General features: G+C 33.3%; 1 protein-coding gene across 2 annotated transcripts in view; it reads left to right on the forward strand.

The window, feature by feature from the left end:
• Positions 1–758: 758 nt before the first annotated feature.
• Positions 759–26127, forward strand: part of LOC115874149 (serine/threonine-protein kinase D3) — a 30426-nt gene continuing 5057 nt past the window's right edge. The window contains exons 1-13 of one of the 2 annotated variants that reach the window (XM_030889243.1): positions 759–951; positions 1228–1384; positions 1445–1589; positions 1649–1789; positions 1847–2034; positions 8134–8377; positions 8452–8620; positions 10468–10603; positions 10741–10873; positions 15753–15944; positions 16004–16155; positions 16563–16793; positions 25501–25684. In XM_030889243.1, the coding sequence (XP_030745103.1) occupies positions 1259–1384; positions 1445–1589; positions 1649–1789; positions 1847–2034; positions 8134–8377; positions 8452–8620; positions 10468–10603; positions 10741–10873; positions 15753–15944; positions 16004–16155; positions 16563–16793; positions 25501–25684 (2041 nt within the window). In that variant the 5' untranslated portion in view covers positions 759–951; positions 1228–1258. The remainder of the gene's footprint in view (positions 952–1227; positions 1385–1444; positions 1590–1648; positions 1790–1846; positions 2035–8133; positions 8378–8451; positions 8621–10467; positions 10604–10740; positions 10874–15752; positions 15945–16003; positions 16156–16562; positions 16794–25500; positions 25685–26127) is intronic. The other variant, XM_030889244.1, reaches the window with a different exon arrangement.

The raw sequence follows: 26127 nt of genomic DNA on the forward strand, positions 1-26127 counted from the left end.
CGTGCCGGTCGCCGGACGAACAAATCCTTATACAGTAGCGCTGTCACGATAAGAACAGATTATAACTTTGTTAATCAAGACATTGAAAACAGTCAGATTCGTATTAAAATATAAAAAAAAACAACAGATTAACCCCCAAAGAAGTTGAAACCAACGCAATCAAAACTCTTTCGTGCAACTTTGTAGTTATAAATAGTCAAATCTCGTAGGCAAAATATCAGCTATGTGTAGGAGCAATTCCTCAAACGATCGCCTTTTCTTGATTTTAAAATAATTTATAATCTGTTCTTAACGCGAGTTTTCTTCCGACCAGCACGTGTTTTTTTAATGAACCTTTCAAGAAGAAATGAATGAATCTGTCAACGCCGACAAAATTTGGAGGAGTTTTCGCATAGAAAGTAGCCTGTTGTAGCAATAATTAGATGTTTATTTTTTCATTAAATTATGGATCATCCACACTTTTTTTTGACTTGGAATACTTATTTCGATGTATGCTTTCGAGTGATATAAAAAAAAGTATAAAATTCGGAGGGTGTTATATCTGACAAGCACCAATATAAATAGTATTTATAGAAATATGGCAACATCTGCTACCTGCGCATGCGTAGTATCAATGATGAAAGTCTCCCGATAGACACTTCTTATTTTTGTGGATGGCGTATGACGTCACAGGTGGTATGCGCAAACTTAACGAGATTGGAACCGCTATCGATCATACCTTGTTTTCTTTATACCATGGTTGTCTCTGCAGATGCTCTGCAGTTTGCAGTTGTCAAACGTTTGTCAAACGCTGTTGTCAAACGTCAGACGTCAGTATGTTAGTTATATATCTTCTCATCTTCATTTAATGTTTTAAATGTTTTTCTTCTTTTTCCTAAAATTAAATCTTTCCATCTGTCTCTAGAAATTTAATAATTTAAGGATTGTTCTTGAAAAATAAATACGCATGAGGTGAGTAAGGGAGAGGCTATAATCTGAAATAAGAGCGGTATGATTTTGTGTAACGGGACTTTTAGTGCCAAAGAAGTGATATAAAAGATTGAAATTGTGCTGATTTTTATTCCTTGTTATATTGCTGCTATATATTTAATAAAAATTATTTTTTTTTTGGTTTTTATGTGGTCTTTATTATATTTTATTTATAATTACATTTATTATCTAATGAGCAAGTAAATATTATATTATTAAATGTAGATTATTTATTACCATATGAATGAGTTTTTTTAGATAGAATCTGATATACATCGGTACATCGACAATGGATGATCAAGAAGTGACCTTTATGTTCCAGTTTGGATTTATTCGTGATGCAATTACAGTGCCACAGTCTACCTTAAATCTTAAGACAATTAAAGATCTGGCCTGTGATTTTCTTAACACCAAGGTTGGTTTTTAATATGTTGTATCAGGAATAAAATATAATCCAAGTGTGTAACGTTTTTAGATTCCGGACCATGGAATCAACAAGCTTCAAGACAGACTTTTGCTTTTTAAACATGAGTACAATTCAAATAATATTCTACACTTGATAAATTCAGCTTCAGATATAGTTGATGAGACATTAATAGAGATAGTTTTGACTGCAAAAGGTATAGAATTTAGAGGCATTTTTAGTATTGTCAGAAAATTTGCAGAAAAGTATTTTTAGTTCCCACAACACAACTTTCTTCTGATACAATTATAGTCCGACCACATGCCTTAAATGTACATAGTTATAAAACACCAACCTTTTGTGACTTTTGTGGAGAAATGCTGTTTGGACTTGTGAGACAGGGCTTGAAATGTGATGGTATGCAGTTTAAAACAAATTATTTTTCTAGAATAATTATATTTGTGTATTTTGTAGGATGCGGTCAAAACTATCACAAAAGGTGTGTAGTTAAGGTGCCAAATAACTGTTCATATTCTCTTTATGATAGCAACAAAACAGAACGTAGGAAATCAGCCAATTTGCTTGTACCTAGAAGTCCATCTGGAGGCAGTAATTCTTCTTTGGCTTCTGCAAACTCAACACAAACTGAAGATAGCGGATTGGTAAGGCTATCAAACTTTTTTAAGGGTGTTAAGTTAGATGATTAAATAAGAATATGTTCTGTCAGTAAGCTCTTTTTATATAATTTTTTGCACTGATATTTTTTATGTTTCTTTTTAGTAAAATAAGTTAGCATCAGTCATACCTAGTAAAATTGACTGTGATTTTGTATTAATATAAATAGTTTTAAATTATTTTCATCAAATATGTCAATCATACTGTTTACGCAAACTGTGTTATTGTTGAGAAATATTTGGGCATTTAGAGAACAATTCTTTTTTTTAAATTACTTTAATTTGCCCCTAAAGAATTTTTTTCTGGCTAATATACAATTTTTCCTCAGTATTAACACTGACCATATATTATGGTCATATATGGTAAAGAATAATTAAAATAGGTGAATAGAAGGGAAGGGGTAAATGAAGAACTTCAATTTGACTTCCAGACATGGAGGGTGCTAGTTTTATGCAAATTGGCGGGTAATAGAAAGTCGCTGATCTGTAGCTCTATCTATGATTGATATTAGTAGTATTTTTTGATTCTGAAACAACTGAAAATTTTCACTTACACCAATTTATTCACTTTACGTGGTATTCTTTCGTTTACAATCAGTAGACAGTTAAAGCATGGCACAATGTATACTTATCTCTTGACACCTTCAAAGCTTGACACATAATGATAATGCACAAACCTATGTAACGTCAGTCGTTGCGTTGTCGTGTAAACAAGTGGAGTTAAAGCAAGTATTTTGAGGTACGGAACGCAAATGGTTCATTTGTATTTGTAAATTGTTTTGGGAAACAATTTTTTTTAATTTTAAAACTAAAACTTGATACAAAAGTACAAAAAAATTGATATAAATGTTCAAAAGTAATATCGAAAGATGAAGAAAGTTGTTAATGGGAATTATGATATTATAGAAAGTAGTTCTTAAAACTTAAAATGTTCTTATTAAAACAAATATTGGAAAACTGACACACTTTTATCATTATTTATTAGAATCCACCTTTTAGAATCCAAATATGGATTTTGGCTAAGAACTAACATTTAATTAAATCAATTGCAAAATGAGTTTATCAAGATGCTTAATATTTTCATATTATTGATTTATTGTACTAAAATAGGTTGATTTTTTGTTAAACAGACCCAGAAATTTATGAAATAACTTAACTAACGTACTTGTGAAACACTGATGACACACATCACAAGTACATGCGAGCGGTAGCCGTCGCTCTATATAGAGTATGGCACTGTAAGAATAAGAACTAGCCAGTTATTGAAACGAGTTGTTTGTGAATTTGTAATTTGTACCTTCGGCATCAACCGGGTGAAATCGAAACTCCTTCGCCTCGATACGTTTGCGTTTTACGTATGTAAAGGCACGCAAAGATGCGTATCACGTATCCATAAACGCAGGTGAATTTCTCACTGCGCAAGCGTACATGTCAAACGATACGTTTACTTCTACGTCTTTGGCCGTGCTTTACCTGCCTAGTACCACCCCCTTTCTAATTCAACTAATTATTTTTTGGTTTCCCCTTTCCCCTCGAACACAAATTTTTCTTTCGATCAATTAATGGTGGGTTTATACTTCATGTATTAGTCCTAACCTTATCTTTAACATTAACCCTAAGAAATTCCTTAAGAACTTAAGAAAAACCGTTCATACCATATATATATAAATTAACTACTATATGGATTGTCGCCTAGGGCTGTGCCGATACTACCTTTCAGATACCGATACCGATACCACAGAATATCTAGCTACGCAACAGAAAAATACTCGAAATGAAAGAGCTAAAATTGCACAAATAGGATACTAGATGGCGCGACAATGTCATAATCAGAATATAATTAGAAATTTTGAACTTTCGGTTTTGGATCGACGGCTCGTCGACTGCCTTGTAGCTCGGCTAAATATGCACAGTTGCCAGATTCAAAAAGACTTGAATTGGCATCCCTTTCTTTTTACTGTGTATAATGCCAGTGTGTGTTTCTTTCTATTCTTCTTTTCTGGTCAGATACACTTATATTAATTATTCCTTTGGCTATTAAAATAGTTTTAAGTATATTATTACAAAACATATACATTTTTAATATACACTACCTTATAATGTTAACTAAGAAAATACCTTTAATTACCTTTAAAATTAATAATATACAGGGCGATTGATAGTGATATTTATTAATGCTGGAACGTTAGTAATGAAATATAAGTTTAATAATAAAGGAAATAATTTATTAATGTGCAGTACAAAAATGTTAACTGATTAAAAAATACTATAATAACAAATTTCTTCCGTTTGCCACGTTATTTATATAGACCTAGGTAGATTTTAAAAAGTGACACAGGTACAATTAATAATATATTAGTTCGGCATAAAAGTTGCTGTCACGTCATCGAACAATAAATTAAAATTCGTAAAATAAATTAAAATTATTAATTAAACAAATCTTTATAAAGAAACGCAAGTATACCAAATTTGGGCCCAATCAAACACCAGGAAATGATATCATAATAGTGTACTATATTATGGTACCACTTGATATGCTTTAAGGTACCATAATATTGCAATGTCACCGAAGATCCGTAGTATACCAAATTTAAAAACAATCGAACGCCATGAAATGGTATCGTAATATGGTACTATATTACGGTACCACTTTATATACATCATAGTACAATCACATTACAATGTAACCGAAGATTCGTAGTATACCAAATTTAAGCCCAATCGAACGCCAGGAAATGGTATCGTAATATGGTACTATATTAAGGTACCACTTTATATACATCATAGTACCATCATATTACAATGTTACCGAAAATACGTAGTATCCCAAGTTTAAGCCCAATCGAACGCCATGTACGTAATATGGTACTATATTATGGTACCAGTTGATATGCTTTATGGTACCATAATAATGCAATGTCATCAAAAATACGCAAGTATATATCAAATAAGAGATCAATCGAACGCCAGGAAATTGTATTGAAATATGGTACTATATTAAGGTACCACTTTATATGCATCATAGTACCATCATATTACAATGTAACCGAAGATACGTAGTATACCAAGATTAAGCCCTATTGCCGCCATGTACCTAATATTGCTATGTCATCAAATATGGTACTATAGAAGGTACCACTTTATATGCTCCATGGTACCATGATATTACAATGTCACTGAAGATATAGTATATCAAGTTTAAGAATCGAACCCAATCGAACGCCATGTATCGTAATATGGTACTATATTATAGTATCACTTGATATGCCTCATGGTACCATAATATTGTAATCACAGAATATCTAGCTACGATTCTGTGATTGTAATATCATGAAAAATAGTATATATCAAATACCGTATGATACCGAAAAAATCGGCGTCTAGTTGGCTGGAAAAGGACGATCGATGACATTTCCCATATAAATTTATATATAAAATGACAGCGATATTCATTTCATAGCCATCGCTAACGCCGTTTTTTCCTGATTATACGATATGAACTTGGTATGAACACAATCGAACGTCAGGAAGTGGTATCATAATAGTAGAACAATACTTATTATATTGTCGCCGAATTACAATGAAAATTCAGGATTCAATTATACAATCAAACGTCAGGAAGTGATAGTAATTTAGCTCATAAGATTTAATTCCAACTAACATGGCAAATTGAAAAACACAGCTCTGATCTATTTTAATATGTTTAAATGATGTGGCAAATTTGAAGGTAGGCTTTATCAGGAAGTATTACGATATGAATTACACAATGGCAATACTGCACAAAATTCTTTTAAATTTTGTTTGTAGAAAACTGTTTTCTTTTAAATTTATTGCCCTCTATTATGTAGTAGCGAAACTACCGCATCAAAATATCTGATTTGGAGACAGGCTTTAAAAGCCTGTCTCCTTTTGCTACCTACAATTTTATACATTTAACGAGGCTTCTGTTGCGTAGCTAGATATTCTGTGCCGATACTTTCGATACCTAAAATCCGATACCGATACTGTATCTGAAATTCAGATAAAAGTTTTTTTTTACTTAACTTTTACTAAAAATCAAAACTCGTTACATAAGATTTACCTATAACAGCTAACAACTTCAAAAAAAAGTTTATCTCAACCTAAGGGGTAAAATTTTTTCTTTAAAAATATTAATCTCTGGACATTTTCTGATGTTAGTGAAGTTCTTGTATGTTTCACAATATGCCCTGCTTCGGAAAAAGTTTGTTCAGAGAAGACAGATCCAGCTGGTATTGACAAATAGAGAGCAGCAAGTTTGTTTTGTTTTGGAAATCTGGTTTCCTGTTTCCAATAATCTAATGGGTCAGTTTCAAGTCTTTTTTGAAGACGAACAAGTTTCAAGTTTTTTTTTAAGAACCAACTAGGTTCATGTAAATATAGTTAAATTTCTTTTTCCAGATCATAGTTTGGACTCCACTGGCTTTTTTATAAAAGTTGTTTAGTAGCCTAATAGAAAGTAAAGCATATTTAATACGCACTGTTTTAGTTTTAAAACTTTCTATATACCTGCAAAAGGCTTAGATGATTAAAATTGGGAATAAGTGAATTGGGTTCCTGGGGCTTCATCAAAGTTCGTATTTGTATTTGTATCCGTATCAGAATCAGCACATCTGTTGTGATTGTAAAGCATGTAAAGCTAGCGGTGCATTATCTTTTAATACATTTATTATTTTCTGAAGTACGGTTTGCTCATTTTCGTTTTCACCAGTGAATAAACCAGCTTTATATCGCGGATCTAAGGCTGTGACCATTAAGTAGAGATCATTTTTTTCAATGAAACTGAAGCGATTGTCTAGTCCTGTTAATAGTTCCTCTAACAAGAAAAAAGTATCTGACAGATACTTTGGTATCTGAAGTACTAGGTATCGGCGAGTATCGGAAAATAGTCAATATCGGCCCATACCCGATACTGCGATACAGCCCTATTGTCGCCTATACCTGTAATGTGTTGGAATTGAAGTCGAGTCAGAAACAACTAGATAACCGGTCCCTGTATATTTCACATAAGTTCTTCTGTTAGCCAAGTCCTCCTAGCAATAGCGCAACTCCAAAATTCCGAAGATCGATTAGCCATTACTCTGAGAATTAGCCATGTCGAACGGGAGCGCAAACGACAGCCGTACGAACGAACAGCTAATGCTAGTGTCTAGTCTCTTATCGGTCTAGTAATTGAGCATGCGCGATTCAGTTTTGAATTAGCATTAGCCTTAAGAATATAAATTATCCCATATTTCTTATGACCTGTTAGGACTAAAGCTAAAGTTAAGATCGATGCGTTGGAAGTATGAACGCTTGCGTTCGTTAACGTTGATTCATATTGTTGGGAGTAGGGCTAATGTTAGTGTTAGGGTTAAACCACCATTACTCACTTCCATTTTCAGTTGGGTTTTCTAATCTCAAAAATTATTTTGTCAATGTTAAACCATTTTTTTATTCTTTTTTCTCATGAATTTATCAGAAAAACTGCCAAAAATATTTTAGTCATATTAATATTTAAATAAATTCTATACAGAACAATAGGTAACCTATATCAGTAAATCAATATAACCTTAATCTCAACAGTGCAGTGGGTGTAAACAAAAAAATAAAGAACGCTTTTAATCATTAAACAAGTGAATAAACCTGAAGTGAACTAAAAAGTCACTTTCATTAAAATCACCTCACTTCCTCCGATTGCAATCAGAATGAAAGAATACTACAATTGTCATCAATTTCATTAACATAAAAGTGGCAAAAACTGTTGTAAACTTCTGATAGTTTATAATTTATTATAGAGTGGTCAATCGTCAGTAATTTTACTAGGAATGAAAATAATTATACTCTTTTATCTTGTGATATTAACATTCTATTCGTTTTATAAGATTTTTTATGTAGTGGGTGAAGGTTTTGATATATATTTTTTTGTATTTTATTTTTGTTTGAATATAATTTGAATTATTATTATTATTGTTTTTATTTTACCTTATTTAATCCTCTAACTCTTTGGTATAAAATAAAAATCTTAAAGATCTAATTCATTGACCGAGAATCAATAAAATCTAAGTATATGAATATTTTTTCTTATAGAACTCCCAACAGACTCACAACAGATCACCATCACTTGGTGGTAGGTCATGCACAGTGCGTATACCACATACTTTTGTCATTCACTCCTATACCAGACCTACTGTGTGCCAATACTGCAAAAAACTGTTAAAAGGCCTGTTCAAACAAGGTCTTCAATGCAAAGATTGCAACTATAACGTGCACAAGAAATGCCTGGAGAAAGTACCTAAAGATTGTACAGGGGAGCTACCGAGAGACTCTGCAGGTAATGAACGCCTCTATATTTTCTTAATTCTCTAAAATACTGAATCTAACTGGTTGAAAAATATTGGTTCATAGTACACTTTGAGTATGCAGAAAGCTCGGGTAGTGAAGGTACCGCAAATTTAGCTACTGAAGATGAAGTGGAACAAGAAAAGAACATTTCTTACAGTCAGGAGAATGGGGACAGCAAATTTACAGAAGTCATTCCTGTGCATGACGATGACAACGAGTATTCTCATTCAACGTGAGTTCTAAGTTTTAAAAACTTTTGAATAATATATTTGTTAAAAAATGTCTACATGTGGCGGATTCATCTCTCCAAAAAATCCTATATGGTTTTTTCGCTACTGCAAGAAAATCTACAAAATAAAATAGTTATTTTATGTAAACACTCCTGCGTTAAGCTTAATTTTCATGCATCCGTTGTCCGACAATACGATGATACGATATTAATTTTATTGGTTGAATTTAAAGACTTCGATTGGTTAGAAAAGGTTATTATATATTGTCGGATAACGGATGCATGAAAATCAAGCTTTAATCCCAAACGGAAACTACTTGTCATTTAATTAATGAATACGATAAGTTTTACATTGGTGAAACATCTAGACCCTTAAATGTTCGAATTAAAGAACAAAGATTATTTAAGAAATGGAGATTTTCACAAATCTAAGATTTGTCAGCATTCATGGGATACAGGGCACAGAATAAATTTTAATAACGCCAAAATTATAATGAAAAAAGCGATAGCCTCTAAAAGAGGCTTTTTTAATACAATCTAATAAAAATAAATGTATTGCTCATGCATCTGTAAATGTTAGAGTAAACGCCACGAATGTTTGGGAGTGATTCATCGCTTGATGAAGTTAGAATCGACACGCGCGCTATCATTTTTACATTAAAAACGTAAATTTTTACCGCAGACGTAGGTTTTTAAGGGCCCGGTCTAATCATCTGCCTGCGCTCCTCCTACTTATTCTAAAATGTTAGCGTGATTGACAAAGACGATACTATATCGCGTTTCTTTGATTGATTCGTTTTTGTGCGTTAGTCCATTGGTTTGCTTGCAGTGCGACCAATGGGGCATTCCATTTTATATTTATAACCAAATATATGTTTTGCCAAGACTTTGACAGTTAAAACAACAAATTACAACAGATTATATATTGATTATTATATGACTTGAAAGACCACGGCACTGGAATTAAGTTTTATGTGACCTTGAACAGATTAGTTCACATGGTAGCGACCGATGAATCACTCCCAAGCATTCGTGGCGTTTACTATAGTAATGTATGGCAATCGCTTTTTTGATTTTAAAGAACATAACATATATAAACATAACAGACGTAAAAATTAAAAATAATCATACAGAAAGTTTGGGGCTTTTACCTTATTTACTGTCCCCCATTCACGCAGTTGTGCAGCTCTGAATTGTTCAAGAACGCGATACTCTCACTCCATTCATTTAGTGTCCTCCATTCACGCAGTTGTGCAGCTCTGAACTATTCAAGAACGCGATACTGTCACTCCATTCAATTGAGTCATAAAGTTCAGAACTGTTCCGCGCCGTATGGACGCACCAAGCTATCGCGCACAGCTCCTTTCAGAACCGTTCTGAGTAGCCCAGAGCGTAAAGCTCTGGAACTTGAAATTCGCGAATGGAGGACAGCAATTAAGTAATTGTTATCAGGTAGTAATTGTTCATTTTGAAGTTTAACTCATGTTTAACTTGATATAATGTCATTTTAACAGAATGTCAACGGTTTTTGTAGACGTATCTGTTTAAAAAAAAAACTAAAGTGTTCTCGAATAGTTGAATTTAAATATTTTTAAATAGTTTTCTTTTCTTTATTCTTTGTATTTTTTTGCTTCCGACGACGGAAAGAGATAAACTTTCCGAAATGTTAAGCATTTTTATGTTTGTTAGGCAAATTTGTTTGAACTTCTGACAAGTAGTTCCCGTTTGGGATTAACGCAGAAGTGTTTACATAAAATAACTATTTTATTTTGTAGTTATTTTCTTGCATTGGCGAAAAACCCATATAGGATTTTTTGGAGAAATATATTTGTTTTCAATATGGATTTTAGGTGCAGTTCATCTTCCTCTCCAAGTGCCAACATACCCCTACAACGAATAGTCCAGTCTGTCAAGCACACAAAACGACGGGGTTCTAAAATAATCAAGGAAGGTTGGCTGGTACATTTCACGAACAAAGATAGAAGTGTGAGTATTGATTATCGAATATAGAACTGTGAAATTGCAAAATTATAGGAATGTGTACTGTATATCGATATTTTAAGCATGTCGATCGGAATTTAAAAAAAATTATATTGACGGAATTACGTTATTTTGCTTGTTAGGTTAGGAGACATTACTGGAGATTGGATACCAAATCGATTGTTCTATTCCAAAGTGACACCAGCACAAAATACTATAAGGAAATACCTTTGTCAGAGATTTTAACCATTGATACTGCAAGAATTAAACAAGGAGGTTAGTAAAGATAGTGTAGCATGTCAATTTTTTGACGGACAACTGGGACAATGTTGTGTCTATAAAGAGTGTCCCTTGAATAAGTAGTTCACAGGGTAGTAAGGTAGATTTGGACAAAAACATTTTCGCTTTACCACTTTTAAAATAAATTGCAAGTAACAAAGTTATTAAACTGTCAAAATTTCAAAAAAAAGCCACAATAGGCCCTCGCGGCCGCAGTGGAGTCAATGGCACTGTTAGTCAATACAAACTCTCCATAGCACGAACTGGCGACCGAGCGGAACTTTTTACTGCAGTAGCAGTCTCGTCTAGTACTGAAAGAGTTGAAGAATGAATATGATTTAAGATTTCGACCGACCGACGCGTACAGCAAAGAGTTGACGTGTACAGAGTGTTAAAAATTAAATGAAGAATGTTTAGGGTTATTCACCGCGACCTTAGAGATCTATTGTGTAAATTGTACTGAAGCTGTGGTTGGTTCCTTGTGAAACATCGTTGAAATATTAGTATTTTAATAAAGCACGCTTTTAGATATTTCAAAAAACTTTTAATAAGAGTAACTTTAACTCTACATATATGTTTCGGCTTGTTAGGCCTTTTTCAAGAGTTTTTTAAGAACTAATCGTCTAACTACACTGTAACTATATATATATTTGCTATGGGGGTGGGTTCAGAGAGTTTACAATAGGGGTAATAAAAAATGTGTTTAGAAATCCTTGTTGGTCGTTAACATTATTTTCGTTTTTAACAGATTTTAGTATTTCTAACTGTTCAATGTAATTTAAGCGTCTACCTTTTGTTTCTGTGTGTAGTAACTTAATTGAGTTTTCATTAATTTTGTGATTATTTACTGTACAATGAGTTGCATGACCAGAACCATGCTGGAGATTAATAATAGACTTTACATGTTCTTTAATCCTTATATCTAAATTTCTACCTGTTTGGCCTATGTACACGGCATCACAATCATTGCAATCCACCCTATATACACCCGACTTATTTTTGACATTAGTTTTGTCTTTATTATTTAATAAAATTTGACCTAAATTTCTTTTATTTACGTTAATAGTTTTAAATCCTATTTTATTGAGATTATTTGATATTTTCTTAGATAATTAGGAATGTTTCAAAAACAAATTCTTTCTATTTTAAAAAATAACAAATCTATATTACCTAATAACAATGAATACTATGCCAAAATAATGAATCCTTCACCCCCATTACTCTATGGTTTACTAAAATTACATAAAGACAATAATCCAGTTAGACCAGTCGTCTCGTACATAAATGCTCCCTCTTATAAATTATGTCAAATACTAGCTAAAACACTTCCTTCCATGATCAATTTTCAATCAAAATTTGCTATAAAGAATTCTTTTGAGTTGCTAGATAATTTGAAAAATATTGAAGTTCCACATAATGCAACACTCGTTTCTTTCGATGTCAAAAGCCTGTTCACTTCTATCCCAACCCATGAATTGTCCTCTATTATTTATGAACTAATTGATAAATCTAATCTTAATATAATAGTAAAATCAGATTTAATAACAATAATTGAAACTTGTTTAGAACAAAACTATTTTCAGTATAACAATGAAATATTTAAACAGAAAGATGGGTTACCGATGGGTTCCCAATTGGACAAGATATGTAGATGACATTTTTTGGATTTGGTCAGGCACCGAGAGAAATTTAAACAGTTTTTTAACATTATTAAATTCAATTAACCCGAGAATACAATTTACTATTGAAAAAGGTATTAATACCATCAATTTTCTTGATGTTACAATTATAAAACAGTCTAATAGATTACAATTTGATATTTACAGAAAACCCACTACCACAGACACTGTAATACATAGTCAATCACACCAATCTTGGCAAATCAAAATGTCACCCTTTCATAGTTTAATTCATAGATTAGTAATGTTTCCACTGAGCCCAGAGAATTTTAAAAAAGAGTTAAATATTATTAAACAAATCGCCATCAACAATGGATATAAGTGTTTCCTTATTGATAATATGCTAAAGAAAAAACAAAAGAAAATATTAATGAAAAATTTTTATTCCGCTAATTCTAAAGACAATAACAATTATCGACTTTTAAACTACATTCCTAATTTAACTAACAAAATATCAAATAATCTCAATAAAATAGGATGTAAAATTATTAACGTAAATAAAAGAAATTTAGGTCAAATTTTATTAAATAATAAAGACAAAACTAATGTCAAAAATAAGTCGGGTGTATATAGGGTGGATTGCAATGATTGTGATGCCGTGTACATAGGCCAAACAGGTAGAAATTTAGATATAAGGATTAAAGAACATGTAAAGTCTATTAATAATCTCCAGCATAGTTCTGGTCTTGCAACTCATTGTATAGTAAATAATCACAAAATTAATGAAAACTCAATTAAGTTACTACACAGAGAAACAAAAGGTAGACGCTTAAATTACATTGAACAGTTAGAAATACTAAAATCTGTTAAAAACGAAAATAATGTTAACGACCAACAAGGATTTCTAAACACATTTTTATTACCCCTATTGTAAACTCTCTGAACCCACCCCCATAGCAAATATATGTATAGTTACAGTGTAGTTAGACGATTAGTTCTTAAAAAACTCTTGAAAAAGGCCTAACAAGCCGAAACATATATGTAGAGTTAAAGTTACTCTTATTAAAAGTTTTTTGAAACATCTAAAAGCGTGCTTTATTAAAATACTAATATCTATTGTGTGTTAAAGATTAAAAAAAAATCAAATTTCTTCCAATATGTCGAAAGTATATACTTTAGATATTTCCTTCATTTTGGTATCTGGTGTACAAGCTACCTTCTGTTTGTATAATAGCATTTTTTTTTCATCAACTGTTGTTTTTCTATTTGAACCAGTGTAGTGGCGTCCGTACGCACACACCCTTGGATTATTTGATTAAAATAAATGGTACCCCACTGCATTTTTCAAGAAAATATATTTTTTTCTTGATTATCCATCCTTATTACAAGATTGATCTCTTGATTTTTTCTTGTACATCGAACGGGATTCGAAAAAAAATCAACTCAAGGCCCACCTTGATATTCATGTTGATTGAGTTGCAATGTGGATGATTTTATTCTCGAAAACTGTTTGATGTACAAGAAAAAGTCAAAAGATCAATTTTGTTAAAAACGCATTGAAAGAAATTATTTTTTTTTTCTTCATTTTCATCAATTCTTGTGAATATGTTTATCTGATATTTTTTATTTTTGCCTTTCTTTTTCCGTAAATCCAGGAATTCATGACTTTCCAAATTGGCATATGGGGCTTAGCATAGTTAGTTCACTTTTACGTTCCATGATGCCTCGTATTTCATTCCATATCTTCATTCCAGCGTGGCAGTTCACTAGTTGAGTAGCTGCACGTTGTGGGGAACTCTACTTGACTGTAAAATAGAATCGGATGTGAATCCAGCAGACCACTAATTTGCATAGATAATTCTATCAGATCAACATATTCACAAGAGTAGAAGAACAATAAATACATATTCTATTTCTAACTCTTTCAAATCAAATCAAATCAAATCATTTATTGCATGTTAATAGATACAAGTATCCTTACACAAAGTCATATTTTGTAAAATGCAAAATTAATAAATAAGCACAATAATTATCAAACAGTAATTTAAAGTACACAAAAAAACAATAAATACACAATGTAAATGTTTTGACCTATAACCACGCTATAACCCTTCACTGCTTTCTAAAAAATCAGTAACACTAAAATAAGCCATATCAAGAAGGTAGCTTTTAATTGTCGTTTTAAATTGATGTCTTGGTAAATTTCTGACATTTTGAGATAATTTATTAAAGCATGCAGGAGCATAATGAAGGCTGGAGTTCCAAGATCTTCCGAGGCGCAAATGAACAGGCTTTATATTCATTCTGTTTCTGGTTGCATAATTGTGTTGTTCATCATGCGTAGTATATAGTTCTAGGTTATCCTTCACAAATAAAACACACTGGAGGATATAGCAACATGGAAGTGTCAGTATTCCCAGTCTTTTGTAGGCGTTTTTTGTATCTGCTTGATAACTTAAATTTGACAAAATTCTCAGTGCTTTTCTTTGCAGTCCAAACAGTCTGTCAGCATGAGCTGAGTGACCCGTCTACGTGACTTTCAAAACTCAGTTTTGTGTCAAATTTTATTCCCAGAAATCGGACACTACAGAAATCTACTTTATATTTTGTTTTAAGAGAAAAAATAACTCTTTCTGTTTTAGTGTCATTCAGGCATAATCGGTTTCCCTGAAACCAGTCACCAACATTTAGCAAAATGGATTCAAAATTAGTTTGAATTTCTTCAGGGGATTTCCGAGCACATAAGATAGTAGTGTCATCGACAAACAAAATCATATTATTCTGAAGTGTAGCCACGGGTAAATCATTAATGTAAATTAAAAACAATAAAGGTCCTAATACTGAGCCTTGCGGAACCCCATATTTTACAACACTCACATCAGAGAGCGTACCGTTGGCTAATGTTTGTTGAGATCGGTTTACAAGATAATCAGCCAATAATTTCGAACTCAAATTATTTACTCCATAATATGAAATTGTCTGTAAAAGTATGTTGTGATCAACACAATCAAAGGCCTTGGTAAGGTCACAGAAGACCGAAGCAACATAGTTACCTAATTAAATAATTAATCAAAAGTCCATTTACCACTAAATTACTACTAACCCCGACTAAATTAGTACTAGTCGTGTCTGAACTAAGCTTAAGAGACAATGTATACATTTCGAGCAATACTTTTTTGTAAGAAATTCGTTAGAGATTAGATAAATTTAAATAGAAATATAAACGCGTTATTTACGGGACATTTCAACTACTCTAGATGTGATGCACTGTTTCGAGATTCGTACAGCAAACGTGGACTATTTTGTTGGTCAAGACCCTCTGTATGACCTTCAGGATGGCAACAGTGTCAACCTTCCGCCACCAGATAGCGGTATAGGCGCGTACCTGGCCAAAAGTTGGGAGACCACTATTAGACAGGCGCTTTTGCCAGTTACAGCGAATTCTGGAAGTAATTTTGTATCTTTTCGTATGATTTAATATATCGTAATTCAATAAAATCTGTTGTAGAACAAGAAGAAGGCCCGGCTCAAAGTGAAGAGCAAATAACCGACATGAGTCAGATTTACCAGATCTACCCTGACGAAGTTTTGGGTTCTGGGCAGTTTGGAATTGTGTATGGAGGTGTCCATAGGAGGACCTCTCGGCCTGTTGCTATTAAGGTATCTCTAAGAGTAAAATAAGTAAAATAATTTTTCCAAACATAGTCATGAAAATTGTCCATTTTGGTGGTCACCGCTTTCGATAAAATATCGATGAAACTACTGTTATTAAATCATTGAAATGATTTAAATTATGTAAATTAAGAAAATATATCAAAAATACTGGTTTATATTATATCGAAAATATATGGACACTATTTCGGTGGTCTGTATTTTAATGGTTACAACAAAGATAAATATATGTATATCTGGTCAGTTGACAGACAGAGAGACAAAATAAGCGGCATAAAGTGTTGCCAGTTCGTACGTCTGTAGGCATTTTTCGTAAACCCCTACTTGGGCGGTATGAAATTTTGATGCAAACCACGGGTTCTAGGGTTGTCCAATCTGTATAGTAATTTTTACAGGTAATTGATAAACTAAGGTTTCCCACAAAACAAGAGGCTCAATTGAAGAACGAAGTGGCAATATTGCAAAATCTCTCAAATCCAGGCGTAGTGAACTTGGAGCGCATGTTTGAAACACCAGAAAGAATTTTCGTGGTCATGGAAAAACTCAAAGGCGACATGCTGGAGATGATATTATCCCACGACAAGGGAAGACTTACAGAAAGAGTTACCAAGTTTTTGATTACACAGGTATTTTCTATTCATTACATTTTTTATTGAAAAAATTTCCGAAAAATTCCACACAAAGAGGTAAATTCCAGTTATGAATAGAATTTCCCTTTGATACTTTTCGAGATTTTATCGCCTAACCCCAAGGTTATTAAAAGATAAGGTTGTCTTGTAACTCCTTTGAATAAGAAGACTAAGGAAGGAGCATATCAAAAATCTTAGGTACACCGCGATGGGCCTCAAATATGGCCGACTTAAATTTACCGGTTTATCAGTGCCGTTCTAATTTTATTTAAAAAATGTAAAACTATGATGTAGGGTAGACGTGGGGTAGACTCAATAATTTGTTATTTTATTTTACGTTGTGAATAAATGTTGGTAGTTATTAAAATTGTTATAAAAATATATAATTCTAATAAAAATAGATAAGTTATAATAAGTATTTATTAACACAAACATCCGATACGCTACTGAAGCAGGTAAGTCAAATTAACGTATCAAAATTCTTTGACATCTGATCTTTTTTTTTTTAGAATTTAGAATGAGTGGGAGGGGGGTTAATCACTTCGACCTTACAGATCCATTGTGTCCCCCTTTCTTGAATCATAACTCATCATACAGTCCCAGGGCTTTGACAAAAGCCAGTATCTGGGACGGTTTTATAGAGGGTAGTTCTCCATCTCCAATATCAGTCGTACCAAAATTCATGGCACGAATGGTTGTCGTCTCGGCGCACTCAGTGATGAGGTGTACTGGTGTTTCACCATCTTCCCCACAGAATCTGCATTCGCCGTTTCTTCTTAGTTTCAATCTACTGAGGTGTTCATTGATGAGACAGTGTCCTGTTAAAAACCCCGTGACAATCCGAAGATTGTTCTTACTCAGACCCAGGAAGATCTGTGATTTTTTTTGATCATAAGCCCTCAGAAACTTCTTCGAGTGTCTTAGACCATTGCAAGATTTCCATTCCAGGTTGCGGATGGAATCTTCCAAGTTCTTGAGTACCGCCTTGAGTTGGTTACCACTTGGAGACATCTGATCTTTGACAAGTAGTAAATAAAAGCTAAAATGCAAGAAAATATATAATTTAGTTAATTTAAGTGAATTTCATAAATGATCGATTTACTACACGTACGTATATTATATAGTCACTTACTAGCAAAAAGTTGTTCCATTATTTCACTCAATTTTTGCCGAGATCTACCGCACGCTACACAACCAACTATTTTAGAGTCTTTTTCGATAAATCGCGATAATGTCACTGTTTTTACAACACCTTTATACAACTATAAGTAGTAGAATAAATAATAAATAACATAAAATAAGCTCCGTAAAGGCTGACAAATATCCACAAAATTTCAAATCAAATTCAAATGTGTCAAATGAATCGTCAAACAGAACTGTCAAGGATCCCCACCCTAGAGAGCTTTTTCCGCCCACCATGCATGAATACATGGATAGCATTATGCTCCTTCCTTAGTCTTCTTATTCAAAGGGTAACTCGATCCGCCATTATCGAAAACGTCATCTACTAAGTCATCGGAACGATACCGCTCATATATAAAGGGATAAAATCCCTTTATACACACTCTCCGACAGTGTATTTCCGAATCGATATTCATTGTGTAGAATGTAGAATGTAGAATGTTTAGAAGGGGAGTTAATCACCGCGACCTTATAGATCTATTGTGTGTTCCCCTTTCTTGAGTTATAACGAGTTATAACTCATCATACAGTCTCAGGGCTTTAAGAAAAGCCAGTATCTGAGACGGCTCCACAGAGGCCAGCTCTCCATCCTCGACATCAGACGTGCCAAGGTTCATGGCACGAATGGTCGTCGTCTCGGCGCACTCAGTGATAAGGTGTTCTGGTGTTTCCCCATTTTCCCCACAAAATCTGCATTCGCCGTTGTTTCTCAGTTTCAGCCTACTGAGGTGTTCGTTGAGGAGACAGTGTCCTGTTAGAAACCCCGTGACAATCCGAAGATTGTTTTTACTTAAATCAAGGAAAACCTTTGATTTTTCTCGGTCATAAGTTCTAAGGAACTTTTTCGAGTGTCTTAGGCCGTTGGAGGACACCCATTCCAAGTTACGGATGGAGTCTTCCAGATTCTTCAGTTCCGCTTACAGTTGGTTCCCGTTTGGAAAACAGAACGGTTCTGGTCCAGTTAGTGGAGTGTTCGCTCCTTTCCTAGCTAGATCATTTGCTTTTTCATTGCCTTCTATCCCTTGGTGAGCAGGCACCCAGAGTAGGAGGACTTTATTTTCTTTGCCTAATTTGTTGAGCTTCTCTAGGCATTCTTTGACCAACTTCGAATTGATGGTTACTGAGTTGATAGCGTTAAGTGCTGCTTGACTATCGGATAGGATGGCAATTTCCTGTTTTCGATAGTTCCTATCCAAGATAAATTGTACGCATCTTTCGATAGCGCAAATTTCTGCCTGAAGGATACTGGGGTAGGTGCCCATTGGTTCGAGTATTCAGTTTTCGGCCCAAATACTCCTATCCCTGTCCCTGCTTTGGTTTTGGAAGCATCAGTATACCACGTGATGGTATGGTCTTTTATATGCTGAGTAAGCGTTTCTTTCTTCCAATCCTTTTTATTACTCAATACTACAGTGAGGTGTTTCTCAAAGTTGTAAATTCTTGGTATGTCATCCACTGGGAGTTGGAGAAGTGGAATTTTCTTTTTGAGGGTGTTCCAAGCCCCTGACCTGAAAATTCTCCCAGTACTGTTTCCGTCAATGACCATTCTAATCATTGTCGCATTGGCATAACTACCGACGACAATATGCAGTGGTGTTAGGTCTAGAATGACCTCCATTGCTGCTGTTGGACATGTTCTCATGGCACCTGTGATGCAGATACATGCCAGTCTCTGTACTATTCATTGTGTACTTTATTGTTTAGATTGTATGGCGTCAATAGTTTTCAGTTGTTTGATGTGTGTTTTCTTTATTGTATTGTCCATTTATCTCTCTTTGTCGGTTGCATTTTATTTTTTATTCCTTTATCCTATGATTTTATACGTTCTGTAGCATCCCTGTGACGTAGTTGCAGCTTCACTCCTATTGGTCCAAAAGTTACGAGACAACCTTATCTTTTAATAACCTTGGCCTAACCCCACTTTTAAGGTGTTTAAGGGTTTATATATGTCGCAGGCGTATCGAATAACTCGGCATTTTGGAAAAAGACTAGGCATATTATAAAATGCCGGCGTTTTTAACAAAAGAAGCATATTTTACAAAGAGCCTATCTGTTTTCAGTCACTGCAAAATGCCTAATGAAGACTAGTCAGATAGCACAAAACATTTTACGCGAGATTTTTATAACTGTCCTAAATTTATCCAACGACATTTCTTGAACTTCTCTTTCAAAATTGGAAATAATGGCACAAAAAGTGATAATTCTTTTAAATAGAGTATGATTGGGGATGATTATTATAAAGATCTAAATTCATTTTATTCTAAAAGAAAACAAAATTGCACAAAGAAGTAGCCCTGTACACAGAATCGAATTACAGAGTATAATAATTAACGATGTACTTAAACAGCCGTTAAACGGTAGGCTACTAAAATGCCGTTAATAGATATTGTGACGTCGTTCATGTCGGCGGAAAGTAATGCCTAGTTATAAGCATTTTGCAAGAGCACCTGTGGCTCCGTGGCTGAGGCTATCGCTTCGTGAGCGAATGGTCCGTGGGTCAAATCTCACGCCGACCAAGTCTTTTTTATATTTTTTTGGCTTATAGCGTAATCTTATTGCATTGGTTTCATTCTTTTTGGTTGGATTGGTTTAGTTATTTGGCGGGTTGGTTAGCGTGGTTATTTGGAGGGTGTTAATTCACTGGTTAGTTGGTTATTTGGTGGGGTTGGTTGGTTTTTACTAATTTATATTTGTTTTTTATATTTTTTTATCAGTGTCGAGGTTAGTTGCGTTGGTTAACTTGGTTATTTGGTGGGGTGGATAGCGTTGGTTAGTTCTTATAAAATTCTTATATTTCATAAAGCCGTCAAGTGCGTCACATCAACGACGTCATACCTATTAACGGCATTTTAGTAAGCTACCGTTTAACGGCAGTTTAAGTACAGTCAATAATTAAATGAGATAGTAAAACCACGGCATATAAATCACACGGCAGGCCGACTCGCTTTGGCGAGAACGCTACGCGCATTTCCTTGCGCACGCCGCCATTATGGGTGCCAGCAACAGAAATTAACCAGTGTCGTAGTCAGTCGTAGTTTTTGTCATCGACAACATACAGTTACGGCAGCTTTGAGTCAGTAGCGTGCGGCTTAATTTATTTCATTCTTTTCTTGAGTGATATATTTTGTTTTTTTATTTTTGTTTATTGTGTGATATATTTGGTTTTTGTAGTTTAGTAGTACAATGGAAGTCCGAAATTCTTTTAGTTTTAATACTCAATCATTGTCTACGGCATTCAAAGTAATTTTTATTATTAGGTATCCTGCAAAATGACAAACAAGATTCATTTCTAAATTAATATTTTTCTGATTATCCGTATCTATTTTTAATTTTTATGGGATTCAGAGAGAAGAGAACAGAGGTCTCGTTGTTTTTTATAAGGTCTGCCGTTTTTAATAAGATGTTTGCCAGATCATTTTGGGAATTTTCAGTACCCGTGTGTAATAAATTATAATAATCTTTATTAGTCATAAGAAATACACATTTCACAGATAAGTCAAAAATCAATCAGTAAAAATAAAAAATGCACTTATAAATAAAAAAATCACAATAAAAAATACAATGTAAAATACGTAAAATGACATGACCGATTAAAATAAGATCTGCAGGTCTCTGCTCTCTCTCAAAGCCTCCAGCCAATATTCAGACACAAAGTTTTTTAAATGTTCTTCTAAGGGTGGCTGCAACGACCTCCCGTAACCCTGCTGTTAAAACATAACAATTGATATTTATATGTAAAAACCAGCTGTTATTTTTTAACAGCAGGATTACTGGACGTTGTTGCAGCCACCCTTAACTGGATTAATTTATCCTGGATGGGAATAATGATAGGTTTACAAGATAAACAAATGTTGGAATTACAAGAATTACAGGAATTACAAGATAAAGTTGTACCAGATTTTTATGAGTGCAACTGTACACTCAAATCTCGCGACAAGCTTTTATATAATATAAAATTGTGTAATGACGTTATAAGTTCATACTAAAAGTTTTAAAGAAAAAGTTAATTTTTTTCTTTTTAATGTGTTTAAATAAAAGCTTGTTTTTAAAAAGTTTTTTTTCTTAAATTTATTTTTTACTATTTAGTTATGCTGATTTCTCAGTTAAATCCAATTTTTTTTCTTAAATACCTTCCTATGGGCATCCTAATAATATGTATATCGATTTTCATTACAAAAGGAGAACTTAAAAAAACGACAGCTGTAAAATTTGACAGTTCAAATGTGAGATAAATAAAATGAAAACCGACTATGGGGTAGGGAGCATCCAATATATCGATTTTTATCAAAATCGGACAACTTTGAGATTTTTTGACAACTGTCAAATTTGACAGCTCAATTTTTTTTCTTTCATTTTAGCCCATGGCCAACCTATATATCGATTTTTATCAAAATCGGACAACTTTAAAAAAATTTTGACAGCTGTCAAATTTACAATAGATATTTTATTGGGTATTTCTTTATTATTCTTGTTTGTAACTCCTGGCATGTTTTTTAATTTTAATTGTCTTTTCTCTACAGTTAAATGTTTAATTGATTGTTTCATTTTTTCTTTTCGAGGAGTATGCGCGGTTAACGATTCATTTGTTTAAATAAAAGTATTGTGTAAATAAAATTCAGTTTCAGTCAATTACAGTATTTTTTTAATACGACCCTGTCTATTAATACTTTATTTTCTGGGAAATTTTTTGATACGTTTTAATCCGGCCCTGACTTGGCACCTATAATTGTGTTTTCAAGGTCAAATTTTATAGAAATTTTAGACAATGGGATCTGGGCAGAGTTAGCCTGCCGTGTGATTTATATGCCGTGGTAAAACCTTAATATATACCTGGTGCGTCTCAAAAGTGGCTCACCCCTATAAATTTTTTATTTGTTTTATGTTAAAAAAACGAGATTTGGTATGTTAGTATATGACATAAATTAGGATTGATTGACGTATTCAATTGTTTTCGGTCACTTCCTGTTGCACCGGAAATGACTAAAACTTTTGATTTTTAAATGGCATCCTCAGAATTTTTTTACTTTATTCGATAGAAAATAACACTCTGAATAGAATGACATATCATAGCCTACTTTTGACATTTTTACATATGGTTTATTTGGAATTATAATTTCCGGTTCGTAACGAAAATTTGACTCGAAATACCAAGTGTGTGGTGTCAAATTATTCGTGAAAAAATGTTTTTTCTAAATATGCTAATGAGCCACCATCGTTCCATTTGAAAAAATTGAGATATGGTTATAAATACGATTTGGGCATTTTCTAACTGGTCAGGACAAGACACCAAAAACATTAGACGATCAGATCTATTTTTCCAAGGCTCCTTGATTAAGAATTAGTGTTTTTAACTTAGCCATGGCACTCTAGATTGAATTTTAAAATACGATTTTTTATTAAGCGAGAATGTCAAAAGTTGACATATCATATGTCATTTTATTCAGAATGTCATTTTCTATCGAATAAAGTAAAAAAATACCGAAGATGCCATTTAAAAATTAAAAGTTGTCGTCATTTCCGGTGAAACAGGAAGTGGCCAAAAACAATTGAATACGTCAATCAATCCTAATTTATGTCATATACTAACATACCAAATCTCTTTTTTTTTATCTAAAAAAATAAAAAAGTTATAGGGGTGAGCCACTTTTGAGACGCACCCGGTATATAAAAAAAATCTTGATACAACCTTGATATATTTTGTATTTAAAATTTTGTTACTTCTAATTGAAATTTATGATATAGGATTCAAGTTGTTTTCGTTTAAACATAATACAATTTTTACATAAATAATTTACGTTTTTGTGTAGGAAAATACGGGGTATTTTTATTAAAGCATAAATTATTCAATATACTTATGCTCAAAGCTGACTAAACTTTGATCATTTTTTAATCTGCCTGGCGTTGATTCTCGATTTGACATTTTGTAAAATGACTGCAAACGGGCAGTCTTTTTGCAGAAGTGTACAGAAAATATCATTGTTTAATAGTCTAATTCTGAAATAATAATTAATTAATTAATTAATAATAATTGATTAGGCTTTTTGCAAAGTGACTGAAGATAGATAGGTTTATTGTAAAAATTCCTGCTTTTGTGTAAAAAGTCGGCGTTTTATAATATGCCTAGCCTTTTGCAAAAAGCCGGCTTATTCTGTACGCCTGCGACATATACAGACCGGACCACCGTAGTAGTAACATAGGCAGAACCGGACGAATTAGCGTATACCCGTCCCCCGGATAAAAAACAGGCGAAAAAATGTGATAAAATAAAAATAGGTAGATATGTGATAAGAATGTTACAGAATTTGTATTTATTCGTGTTTTAATAGCCAAAACGAATACATAGATTCTCGCTACAGCTCTCGTGTAAAATTTATTTTTTAAGTAAAATAATGGATGTTTACGACGTTCGTGAGAAAATTCAAATTGTAAATTGTAAAATGGTATTTCCAAAATAGGTCTTATCGGGATATACAAACAATTTTTCCACAAACTTTTGTAAACAGGCCAATTCCATCTTTACCTACTATATCAAGAGTTATTAATAATTTTGAAACACATGGGTGCCTGTCCGCACAAAAACATAAAATGCCTGATGTGTTGATTAATGAAGAACAGGAGTTAAAGCAAGTGTTTGGGGTGGTTTTGTAGGGGAGCATATGATTGGTCCATTTTTTATAAAGGGTAATTTAACTGTTGCAAAGTATTTGGACTTGTTACAGCAGCAGATTGTCGCTGGAATCCGTGAGTTATTGGGAGAAAGATTCCACAATGTCTGGTTTCAACAAGATGGTTGCCCTGCCCACAATACCCGTATTGCTCAAGAATATTTGAACAATACTTTTCCCAACCGTTTAATTAGTGAACATGGAACTATTTTGTGGCCCGCTAGATCACCAGATCTTTCTCCCAATGATTTCTTTTTGTAGGGTTATGTAAAATCCAAAGGGCTAAATCAGGGTCATAATAGGGCTAATAATCTGGATGAGCTTCAAGTAAAAATATGAGAGGCTTTCCAAACTATTAGCCTTAATATGTTAACCAATGTCAGACGGGGATTTTACGACCGCCTAGGCTTCTGTCTAGCACAAGAAGGTGGTCTTTTTGAACACTTGTTATAACTTTTTTTTTATTTAGAGTAATATTTTTTTTTTGGGTTTAGAGAATTTATTTATTTTTAATTTTGGTTTGTAAACACACTCAAATAATAAATATTTAAGTATTTTTATTTCAAATGGTACCTTAAGTGAAGGTAAACACTTAAAATGAAAATAATAAATACTCGGCACTTCTCGCGTCGTATTCCTAGTATCACGACCGACCCGTCCAAGCACAACTGCAACTGCGTACTGCCTGACCAGCCGACTAGCCGGCAGTGAATCTCTAGTACAAACGCAAATCGGGTAAACGTAAATTCGTCCGGCAACTTGCTATGATACTAGTAGCCTGGTCTTCTCTGTATATTATAAAAATAATAAGGAATTATATATTTATTGTTTGCAAATGTCAGTGTATTTCTGTTTAGATTTTGGTCGCGTTGAAACACCTGCACAGCAAGAACATTGTGCACTGCGATTTGAAACCTGAAAACGTTCTCTTGAACTCCGATTCCGAATATCCTCAAGTCAAACTGTGCGACTTCGGGTTTGCTCGTATCATTGGAGAGAAATCTTTCAGGAGATCGGTCGTCGGAACCCCAGCCTACTTAGGTATGATTTAAATCCATTTTTGTCAAAAATATATGTTTTTTCTCCTATTGTCTCCGTTTATTGGAGCAAATATTTCAAGGGATTGTAGATCTGGACAAAAGAGGTATATTTTCAATTGATACATATTTTCAAAGCAAATTGAAAATAACCGGTTTATTTAAGTTTAAAAAAAGAACGCAACACGCTTAATTTTGGGAATCGCCAACATCAATGGGAATCAACCGGCCGACTCTCTGTTTATTCAACGCCCTGTGTTGCCACGTTGAATATCAGGATACGAGCAACTGCAATAACTGTTGAAAATAACTTAAAATATTTTAGTTAGTGTGCGTTGAATAATAAATACAGTACATTTTTCTAGATTGATTAATAAAGCCACTGACATAATTAAAATGAATCCAGCTTCATTATGAACCTCTCAATTAGTAGAATAAATTAGTGGT

The sequence above is a fragment of the Sitophilus oryzae genome, unplaced genomic scaffold (assembly GCF_002938485.1).
Source record: "Sitophilus oryzae breed Bouriz unplaced genomic scaffold, Soryzae_2.0 scaffold_122_pilon_pilon, whole genome shotgun sequence".
NCBI classification, from domain to species: Eukaryota; Metazoa; Arthropoda; class Insecta; order Coleoptera; family Curculionidae; genus Sitophilus; species Sitophilus oryzae.